General features: G+C 30.2%; 1 protein-coding gene across 12 annotated transcripts; it reads left to right on the plus strand.

Annotated features, from left to right (window-relative positions):
• The first annotated feature begins 2,581 nt into the window (after positions 1-2,581).
• Positions 2,582-10,853, plus strand: LOC116846259 (alpha-(1,3)-fucosyltransferase 9-like). Of its 12 annotated transcripts, none has more exons than XM_032819860.1 (6): positions 3,386-3,522; positions 4,035-4,132; positions 4,457-4,599; positions 8,573-8,793; positions 8,940-9,091; positions 9,793-10,853. In XM_032819860.1, the coding sequence occupies exons 4-6, from the start codon at positions 8,590-8,592 to the stop codon at positions 10,739-10,741; spliced, it is 1,305 nt and encodes a 434-aa protein (XP_032675751.1). In that variant the 5' UTR covers positions 3,386-3,522; positions 4,035-4,132; positions 4,457-4,599; positions 8,573-8,589; the 3' UTR covers positions 10,742-10,853. The 12 variants fall into 12 exon arrangements, with proteins under 12 accessions (XP_032675750.1, XP_032675749.1, XP_032675751.1 ...); XM_032819861.1 differs by having other exon boundaries at positions 4,046-4,132; XM_032819862.1 differs by having other exon boundaries at positions 3,386-3,517.
• Positions 10,854-11,447: the final 594 nt, after the last annotated feature.

An 11,447-nucleotide genomic window follows, 5' to 3' on the forward strand; every position in this document is an offset into this window, starting at 1 on the left:
GCAGAAGGGTTCACAAACCTGTGTTTTATATGACCTTTGAAGGTCATATAAAAAATTTTCAAAATATCATTTTGAACGTAAAATTTCCTGTTTTTTCTAAATCCGGGGTCAAAAATAGGGGTTCCCATTGAAAAAAAAGACCTTGACCTTCAAATAACCTTGAAAGGTCATCTCAAGGTCAAGGTCATTAGCACAGGTTTGTGAACCCTTCTGCCCTGAACATTTTTTGTCGCAACTATTTTCCCGTAAAACGGGTAGTTTAGGAGATATTCGGAATTATAGATTAAAATGGGTCACCCTGTATATTATCCGCTATACTATTCTAAGGGACGGTTTTTCCAACCTCTTGCTAAGCTAACTAACAGTTAACTCATACGTCTGTCTTTGTTTCTACTTTAAATTAGATGGAAACAGACATAAGATTTAACTGTTAGTTAGCTTAGCAAGAGGTTAGATAAACCGACCCTAACTCTATTCTACTCTACTCGATTTATCAGACAGCATTGAATTGTCATGAATCATGAAAATGCTAGATGCTTGTGACTATCATATTTTTCAACCTTAGTGAAACTAACTCGTACTAACTCCAACTCGAATTATCGTAAACACCCAAGTGTGTACTAATGTTCCAACCTCTTGCTAAGCTAACTAACAGTTAACTCATACGTCTGTCTTTGTTTCTACTTTAAATTAGATAGAAACAGACATAAGATTTAACTGTTAGTTAGCTTAGCAAGAGGTTGGATAAACCGACCCTAACTCTATTCTACTCTACTCGATCCGTATGTCGGATAGAGTTAGGATTACTTTTCAACTGTGCTTATATTTTGGTATTTTTTAATAATAAATAATAAAATCTAAATAATAAAAAAGATATTATCCACTTCACGTCGAAAATACCAGTCTCTTTTCAAGCCGCTACGCTTATTAGCTTTAATTGTCACTAGAAAACACTAGTTTACACAACCGACTAGTAGCCCTCGAACTGAGTACGGATGTGTAGTGTTGTGTCGACGATTACGACAATTGGAATGCAACTTGGATGCGTTCTTTTATTCGCAACAAATACAACCCGATGCATCCGATGCATAATTTAATCGTTCTGTATATCCAGTTGCGCACATAAAGCTACAGACTGCGTAAATCTTGGCCGTTCTTTAATTTAAGCAAGCAGAATCGTGCAACTGCTTGCAACTTTTAGCATCCCAATCCAAGCGGCTGCCGAAAAATTGCAGCCTGAGTTCCGAATATGTAGGAACCTTAAGTACGAATACGGTTCTTTGGTGTGTAGAAAGTAGTACGTTTCTCAGACAGCACACAATATTTATGATAAATATTTATTTCGAATTATTTCTTAAAAATATTATATAAATATAATATAAATATTTTATATACATGAAGGAAAAAGTATCAAAATCTTTATTGAAAATATTATTAAAATACAGACTAAATATTTTACACAATATTTATAGTAAACGAAAAATAAATATTTGTAGTAATATTTTGTAGTAATATTTGTAATAATATTTGTAGTAATATTTGTAGTAATATTTGTAGTAATATTTTGTAAATATATCTATTTACAAATATTATATATAAAAATAAATTATTTAAAATTATTAAATTAATGAAAAAATAAGAAATTCGAATCTCAGCAATGGTAAGCAAATTTTCAAAGTACAATTTAAATTCAATTAAGTAGCGTGTGAAACAACCCTTATAGAAATATCATACTAAGAATCATTGATAATTACTTATTATCCAGTATTTTTAATACTGAAAATAAGTAATTATCAATGATTCTTAGTATGATATTTCTATAAGGGAATAAAGTGGAAATTTTAAGAAAAATTCAGGAAAAGAGAAAAATATATATGCCCAGTAAGCAAATTGAGCGCAGACTGCGCGCAGATTGGCAGCAAATTTGATCAAAAACCCATAGCAAAACCATAGTCATCTGTGTCTACATTAGGCTACGGTTTTGGCGATAGATCTTGCTGTCGGGCAATTGATGTCAAATTTGCAGCAAAAACCGCGCAAAGCTTGCAGCGCAGCAAGGTCTGCGCGTTTCTGCCGCCAATGTGCCGTCAAATCGCTACAAGCTTTGCACGGTTTTTGCTGCAGATTTGCAGCAAAGAAAAGAATCCAGTCATATGTCACCAATTCTAAGTTTATTTTTAGGTACAAAAAGAATTCTTTTCACTGAATTGAACTCTGAAGAATTCTTTTTGCACCTGAAAATAAAGTCAAAATTGGTGACATACGACTGAATTCTTTTTGAATTCTCTGTGCTATCTGGGATCTTATATGAGACATTCAACATCACGAGTTGGATTCAGAAAAAAGCGCAAGTATTTTAATTACATTTTTATCTATTAGATACAAGATTCAGAAAAATGCAAATATTTTTATTACATTTTTATTTATTAAAGATAAGCGTTTCATCTATCTAGTGGTGGTCCTGAATCTGCTGTTCGAGCCAAACATAATAAACACAAAACATAATAAGTCAGACTCGTGATACGGATTACAAGCTAAACACGGACGATTAGTCTTGACGCGCTTGTCTCTTATGACATACAAGTCTATCGCGTAGTCTATCGACTAATATTCCGTTAATGAAAATCACATCTTTTTCAAATGAAGAAGCATTTAAAATGTTAATGGTTTTGAGCGGATTCAAGAAGTTTGCCATTCTTCAAATTCTGCAAAAGTCCTAAGAATCGTCAGTAGCGTGAGACAAAAAATAAAAAGATATCTTCATTAAGGTGGCAGACATTTTAAACATCTGTAATTATCTTTTCATTTCCGAGGGACATTAAATTTTTTTTCAAGTAAAAGTTATTTCTTTTTAAAAGCTCTATTTAACAATATCTATACTGCTATTTAAAATTTTTAAGTTGTCTTCGGTTTCTGGTATTTCCGGGGGTTTTTCAAAACTGTAAATATTACCATTAGAAATTTCAGATAGGCTTATGATAAACATACGTTCTCAACTTCCTAGCACCACTCCTTTTTAAAATAGAAGAAGTAGACAGATGCTCTGAAACATCCTATATATAGATCCTATATATAGATCCTGTATATAGATAGCCTGATAATCAAAAATAAACCTGATAAGCTAATGCGCATGTGCAGATAGAACCCACCAACCTGAGCATAAAATATCTTATTGTTTTTTAAACAATCAGGTAAAATTTCGAAAAACTACTAAAAGAAAATTAGCAAACTAATGCGCGCGACGTTGCGAGTCGTTTTGTAAGGGCGACCTCATCGAAAATGATTATGATTTGCAAGTTTTTTTAGTGACACGTATACGACACGTTTGCGATAAAACGAATGCACCGCTCGCGCATTTTTATTTTTCCTTCAGTCGATATCTACCGTTGTTTAGAAGCAGTCGTTTCTCAACCATTTTATGAAGTTGCGCTCATACAGAGCTCGTCGTTTAGTGCGCATTGGTTCGCGATCTTTTTTTATTAAATCCTTGAAATTTTACGTGGTTATATAAAAAATAGTAAGGTATTTTTTGCTCAAGTTAATGTATTCTATCTTTTAAATGCACACATGCATTTGCTTATCTTGTTATTCTGCTTATATGTCATTGCTTTTACTATAACGCATTATTTTGCTTAAAATAATGGATTAAAAATGATAGAAAATGCTAGCTTTTTTCAATGATAATTTTGCATCTCTTTTCGTAGGACGTACTTAAGAAATTTCACAAATAAATTGTATTATAGATTCCCAGTAAACACAAAGTATCATCGACATTACCATGTCAGCTCAATCATATGGTATATTATGTAACTGTTACTTTGTTATATAACAAAGTAACAATTACGTAATATACCATATAATTGAGCTGACATTGTAATATGGATGATACTTTGTGTTTACTGGGTTATCATATTTCTCTTTTGTAAATATATATTTGATCGGTATTTAAATAGGGTAAAAAAAGGGTTGCAACATTACCATTGGAAAAGAAAGCCAGCATTTCCCATCATTTTCTAATTATCATTTTAACCAAGATACTGCATAGGAACTTCGTCGAAAAAAATTTTTAAACCGTTTATTTGTAAACGAGTGCACAAATACGAAAATATGGTTGAAGGTTATCGTGAAGGAAGTTAAGTATTTATTTTATAACTAAAATAAGAATACACATATAACCTTAACAACACAAATGTCCAGAAGACGTCCAGAGTACGTCCTGAGAACATCTTGGAGACGTTCCTACGTCCTCAGGACATCTCTGAGACGTCCCCAGGAGATCTTGTGCTGTATGGAAACCCAGCACAAGATCTTCTGAGGACGTCCTAAGGTCGTCTCCTGACGAAGAATATCCTCAGGACGTTCTCAGGATGTCCTCTGGATGTCCCCTGGATATCTGTGCTATTAGGGAAGGCAAGAGTCAAACGCCGATGTTAAAATAAATATTTTTTTATGTTAGGAGAATATGGTGAATCAATTTTCCACGTCAAACCATCGTTGATTGCCAATTTTTAATATTATTATTAATTAACGTTATATAACAGTTATATTGTTGAGTGAGAAATTATAACTAACAATTATATAATTGTTACTTGATATTTGGTGAGTATAGATCGAATTTTTCATTGTGTGTATAATTATACACCATTCAGTAATATAGATAAGATTAAATCAAATTTATGATAAGTGATAAGGGCGTATCCCAGCAAACAATATAACTTTGATATAACATAGAAGTAACATATAATATAACTGCTATTATATTATGTTGTTATTAATATTGAGGTTATTTAATTTCCTTTATAACTGCGATATAACTATGTTATAAAACTGTTATTATGTTATTTACTGGTTAAGAAGTCAAATGTTTGTATTACTTTTTAGTTGTACAATATTTTTATACACAAATGTGAAATTATATTTTAGATGTTTCTCATATATAAAATGTGATATTTTAATATATGCAAGAATCGTAATCACGATATTGTAAAATTAGAATTCTTACAAAAAGAGTCTAATCATAACTTTACTCTATCAAAATATTGTAAGAGAGAAAGAAGGAATATTCTCTCTCTTTGCGAGCATGTTGTAGGTTAAAATTTCATTACTGATACAACATTGTATCAATATTAATCGCATTGTGATTGTTGTTACGTTGTGTCAAACATTTACCAACAAATGTCATAACATTTTTTGAACGATATAAGAGTATATCATCTACCAAAATATCGTTACAGCGTATCGACATCATCAGTACGATCGTTTGAAGTTAAGCATTGAACGATATGATGTAAAAGTGGGTGTGACCGCCTGACACAGGATCGAAACCACGCGAGTTTCACGAATAAGTAAAATGACACGAAATATGAAATGCCAGTTTTTTTTTTATCATTTAGACAAAATAATCATTATCACTTATCTGAACCGTACTAATGAATAAATCGTTGGAATTCAACAAAAAAAATATATGTGTTTGCTGGGACATTACTTAGTTATTTTGCAGTTATATAACATTAATTGATGTTCCTATATAACCATAATATAATATGATATATTACATATTACATCTATGAGTGAGAAATAATAACATAACAATAACATATCAATAACTTTCATGCAATATTATCTGTTATAATCATTTCTATTGCAGTTATATATATAATTTATATAACTGTATTTGCTGAGATATAACGCAAATCTTGTGTAGGGATTTCTGTTAATTTTATCAAGATTATCGATTGTTGATTACTATTTTAGTATGGAATAGACTCGTCTGTTTAGTAAGGCGAAATATATATATTTAGAATAATAGATTTCTAAATTTATAGTTGATAATACTGGTTTGTATGATCACACTATCGCAACCCTTATAGAAATATCATACTAAGAATCATTGATAATTACTTATTTTCAGTATTAAAAATACTGGATAATAAGTAATTATCAATGATTCTTAGTATGATATTTCTATAAGGGAAGTGCCTTAAACATCGTGAAAACCGTTATAATTAATGCTATATACCCGAGTAAAAATGTATCTAGTAGAACAGATTTCAAGACTAGTAGTTAGATAGTAATGACTAGATAAGTTTTCTAGTCAGTCACCAGCTCGTGACTGGCTAAATATTCCTACTCAGTCTTTTGAATGTCAGGACTATCTAGTGACTATACTAATTACATAGATAGTAGCTAGATGAAAAAGATTACACAGTAACGAGATAGAAAATCATCCGTAAATCCTGAATAGAAATTGGATATCAGAACTGTCTAGTAACTGTAGTAACCAATTATAGTTACAATTACTTTTTTGTATCCAGCTACTAGATAATTTTTCTGGTACAGCCACTAGGAGAAGTGAGCGTTACATTCCTAGCTAGTAGCCATGTAAGACCCAACTTTTCTATGTCATTACTAGACAGTCATTAGATTCAATTTTTGCTCGGGTATTCATTTAAAGCAATGTGTGTAAAACACATTATATGAGATATTTTGCGGAATATTTGTTTAAACAAAAGTATTATTTTAAAGAAAAAATACTTACTTTTTTTAATAAAGAAAAAACTGTAAAAAACTATTAAAGCGGCACAGTAGCAACGATAAGGTCTATTTAGCACAAAATCTTTTAAGCGACGGATATACAGGGTGGTCTACTTAAATCAGACTTAATATTAAATCGGAAATTAAATCGAACTTAATATTAAGTCGGAAAATATATTGGAGATCATTTTGAACATCTCCTTGACTAAATTTTTTGTCAAAATAAAGTATAAAATATCTCGTAAACTACTGATTTTTCGACAATTATATTTCTTAGTATTTTTATACATAAAATAAATAGAGGAATAATATTTATAAAAAAATCATAATTCCATTTAAAAAAGTGACCCTCATATCTTAGCGGGTCTACTTAAAAAAAAAGCAACGTGACCAAAATGTGTCCTCCTCGACACCTTTCCACTTTCATCTAAAACATTTTTCCGTATCATCAAAAATAAGTGAAATATTTAAAGTGTTCGATTTAAGTGGACCACCCTATATATCTCTGTAAATTTTATTGATATACAAATTTTACTCTTAAATTAATAACTATGCGGCAAAATATTTAGGTTAGAAAATTAAAAAATTTAACATCGACATTCAAAAATTTAATGTGCTCAAATTTCATTTAAACTCATTATCATCTCTATAAAGTGTATATATATTATAATTAACGCGTACATATATATTATTAATTAATATTCTAAATTTTAATGTTATAAATTTATTCTATGTTATAATTAACATATATTATATATGTTAGTATTCGATACTCTAATATTCTAATGCTATGTATTCTTCGAGTATAGAGTTGTATAAAAGATTTTTGTATAACCGGCATTTGATAAGATTATCTAACATTTTACTGGTGATTAATGAGGAAGTAAAAGAGAGAGGGAGAGATATTAGGTAGAAATGGAATAGAATAGAACAGAATAGAAATAAATTATGTTTATACTAATTATGTTTAGATATAAATTATGTTTAGACTAACTTATCCGTGAAGTATACATATTATAATTAACATATATTAACTCTCCAGACAACATAATGTCTAAAATCGGGACATAAGACATCTTAAAAATAATCTTTAAAATGCCTTAAAGACATTTATACGTAAATCATCTGAAAGATATCTTAAAGATGACCTTTAAGACGTCTTATGTCCCAATTTTAGACATTATGTTGTCTGGGTCTTTAAGTATAGAATAGCATCATAAAGCCGAAGTCAATTATTATCACCAAACAGAGAGAGTAAACATATAAATATCCTTATAAATTCTTTAAGTAATAATAGTTTTCTCATATTTATCGCAATGCAATTCGGGCACGTCAAGTTTTTGAATCCTAATGTTAAATTTTTCTTCAATTTCTCACCTAGATATTTTGACGTATAATTATTAACTTAAAAGTAAAATTTCTATGTCAATAAAATTTATGGAGATATTATTAGTTTTCTTGACATTCTTATAAAATTTCTGTCAAAATTTTTATTAAATTTTTGAGTATCCCAGACAACATAATGTATAAAATCGGGACATAAGACGTCTTAAAGATCATCTTTAAGATGTCTTTCAAACGATTTACGTATAAATGTCTTTAACGCGTCTTAAAGATTATCTTATGTCTCGATTTTAAATATTATGTTGTCTGGAATGCTTCAATTAATTTGTAAACTTTTCTACAGAATTAAATACATAGCTAATCCAGTAAGAAATGACTCGTCAATCGACGTCGAAACGATGTCGATCGACAAGTTATTTTCAGGAATTGTATTGATTTCATTTATTTTTTAGCAAAAAAATTAACTTCTTAAATAATTTTAGTTGTTTTACTTTCTAAGTTCTTTTTACTATCTATTTTTTAGCGAAATATTTTAGCGAAATTATTGAAACAATGTACATAAAAATTTTTATTCTGAATATTCCTTAGAATTTATTAATTCTTTCCGTTTTATGAACGTTTTATTCATTTTCTTTCAACAAGTTACAATTTTCTGAGAAAATAATAATACTATTAATAATTACCCAATTCACAGAATAAATAGCGAGCACTATGCGTTTACGTCAATGTCTCATATGGTTTATATGTTTTATATATGTTATTACAACGGTAATATTATACAAAATGCATCTGTATAAAAGTTTCTTTGCCACCGACAAACACTCTTTTCCCAAGATTAAATTCAAAGAAACAGAATCCACAAATATTGCTTCATATGAAGCTCATCTTCTGAAAAGAGGCTTTACTGACAAACAGGTAAAATGTTGCATTCTTTCGCATTATGATTTGGTCTTATACTAATAAAACATGCTAATCAAATAATTTTCCGTAACAGTTTCGTTACATTAATAGAATTTATGTTTTCTTCATATTATAATAATATTACGATTTCTTTCCATCAGATACAAAATATGTCTCTTCTCGGAAAGTGGATGTTGGCGCCAGAAGGAAGTCCATCACCAATAAATGATCCTAAAAAGAATTATTTGATTCTAATATGGAAATACGGAAACTACTTAGCAAACAGACATATTAAACGTTTTTCGAACAAAACGTTAGTTTCCACTATTAATGTTATCAATCGAACGGATTATATTTCTTTAGATTTATAAAGAATCGAACGGATTATATTTCTTTAGATTTATAAAGAATCATAACTGATCAGAGTTATGCAAAAAAGATTTAATCCACAAAATTATAGTTTTTGTTACCAATGAATAGTCTATATGTCTTTCTATATGAAGTCAAAAAGATTTAAATTTCATGGGCAAAATTAATTAAAAAATAGTTTTTCTACTAATTGCACTATTTTTTACTAGTTATGTCTTTTTTACCTATTTTTTAAAGGTTAAAGCTTGTCGATGAATACCTCTAAAGAGAAAAAATTAACTATGCTTGACTTCTTAAAGGATTACGAAAAATCTCAGTGTACTATATTTTTAAAATCATGTATTAAATTTTCATCTACATTATTCTCGAAATATGTCTCGATACTTCATGTGATTTGAATCATTCTTGCATACCTACGGCCAATTGTTCGAAATTTTCATAACGAAAAACTGCAGGACTACCCAATAAACACCAGTTAACAGAAATATTACATCAATATTATAGTTTCTCACTCAACAATGTAACTGTTACATAACACACGAGTTATATTACATTTATATTGTTGAGCGGGAAATTATAACATTGATGTTATATTACTGATAGTTGATATTTATTTGGTAAGATATACGAAACTATGGGTTTCAGATATTCACCATGGGAAAATTGTTCAGTACAAAATTGCATGCTAAGTTATGAAGACAAAGACTTGCACCGAGCGCATGCTGTAGTGTTTCATATTCAGTTTCTGTCACACGCATCGAATATGCCATTGAGAAATCGAATTGATCAACGTTGGATTATGCTGATGGACGAGTCACCCATGTACCTCCTTTCCTCATCCCAAAAGACATCGGATTACGATGGCCTATTCAATTGGACCATGACCTATCGAATGAATAGTGACGTGCCCGTCCCGTATGGCAGAACGATCAAGAAGACGTTGGAATCTTTTCAGTATCATTCACAGATTTCCAAACCGTCCTGGAAAACTAACGTGATGAGTTCCAAGATCAAATTGCTTGTTGTGATGATTAGTCATTGTAGTGGCAAGAATCGACGGGTAAGCTATATAAAAAAGCTTAAGTCGTTACTACAGGATCACTTGGACGTAATCGGCCACTGTATGAATGGTAACAGTACTGTCTGTCCACGTCACTTCACCAAAGACTGTTCCATTTTGAGTTCGTATAAATTTTATTTATCATTCGAGAATTCTAACTGCCGCGAGTACATAACGGAGAAGGTATTCTGGAACGCGTTTCACAACTATGCGGTTCCAATAATAATGGGAGCGCCGTTGGAGGATTGCCAACGATTGTTACCGCCGGGCTCTTACCTTCACGTGGACAATTTCCATAACGCGAAAGCACTTGCCGAGTATCTTCGCTATCTGGACCGTGACGACAAGCGTTATTTGAAATATCATGAATGGCGTGTCAACTATACAATACTAAACGAGCATGGTTACTTCGGAAGCGCATCCAAGCATTACTGTCGCGTTTGCGAGGCCTTAAATTATAATTCTAATGCGACAAAAGTCTACGAAAAGCTCGATGACTTTTGGAACAAGGAGAGGGATTGCATTTCAACATAAGACTACTTTTAACTCTGTTTGCTCTTGCCATGAAATACTCATTATTTATATTCCTATTGTATATCTCTTTTGCAAAATACACACATACATATATATTATATAATATATTTAATATAGTAATTTATATTTTTTCAGTACATTATCTTTTCTTAAATCGCACATTTTTTTACATTAAACTATTTATCTCTTTTACAGGACTACCTTAAAGAAACCCGATAAGAAGATTAATAGAAATATATATAAATTTCATTGAAATAATGTTTAATTTTGTTTTAATCCAGCAAACACAATTCAAATAGCACAATGAATTCCTAATATTTCCGAAATATTCTTTTTTCTTGAACTTATACTTTAGAAACGATTAAGGAAGTTACATGTACCATAATTGAAATTTCTGACAACTTTTTAAAGTATTCATTTTGAATTACTTATGGGACAATAGATGTATACCCAGACAACACAATCTACTAAAAGATATCTTAAAGATGTCTAAAAGATGTCCTTATTCCTTTTAAATGTCTTTTGGACGTCTTTAAGATCTTTTAGCAGGTTGTGCTTGTACTTTATAAAATTTATATATATATATATATATATATATATATATATATATATATATGATATGTATAGAGTTGGGTAGTAACTAGTTAAAAAAAGTTAAAAGTTAAGTTAAAAAATTAAATAGCTTTAACTTAACTTAGTTACATTT

This window comes from Odontomachus brunneus, unplaced genomic scaffold, assembly GCF_010583005.1.
Source record: "Odontomachus brunneus isolate Ranch 3 - 2012 unplaced genomic scaffold, Obru_v1 Obru_scaffold_062, whole genome shotgun sequence".
Lineage (NCBI taxonomy): Eukaryota > Metazoa > Arthropoda > Insecta > Hymenoptera > Formicidae > Odontomachus > Odontomachus brunneus.

What these genes read in the sequence shown, in the direction of transcription:
- LOC116846259 (XM_032819859.1), top strand. Translation starts at nt 8,590, where the DNA reads ATGCGTTTACGTCAATGTCTCATATGGTTTATATGTTTTATATATGTT. An exon ending in GAGGCTTTACTGACAAACAG is followed by an intron (nt 8,794 to 8,939) that starts GTAAAATGTTGC and finishes TCTTTCCATCAG; the next exon opens with ATACAAAATATGTCTCTTCT. An exon ending in AAACGTTTTTCGAACAAAAC is followed by an intron (nt 9,092 to 9,792) that starts GTTAGTTTCCAC and finishes TATGGGTTTCAG; the next exon opens with ATATTCACCATGGGAAAATT.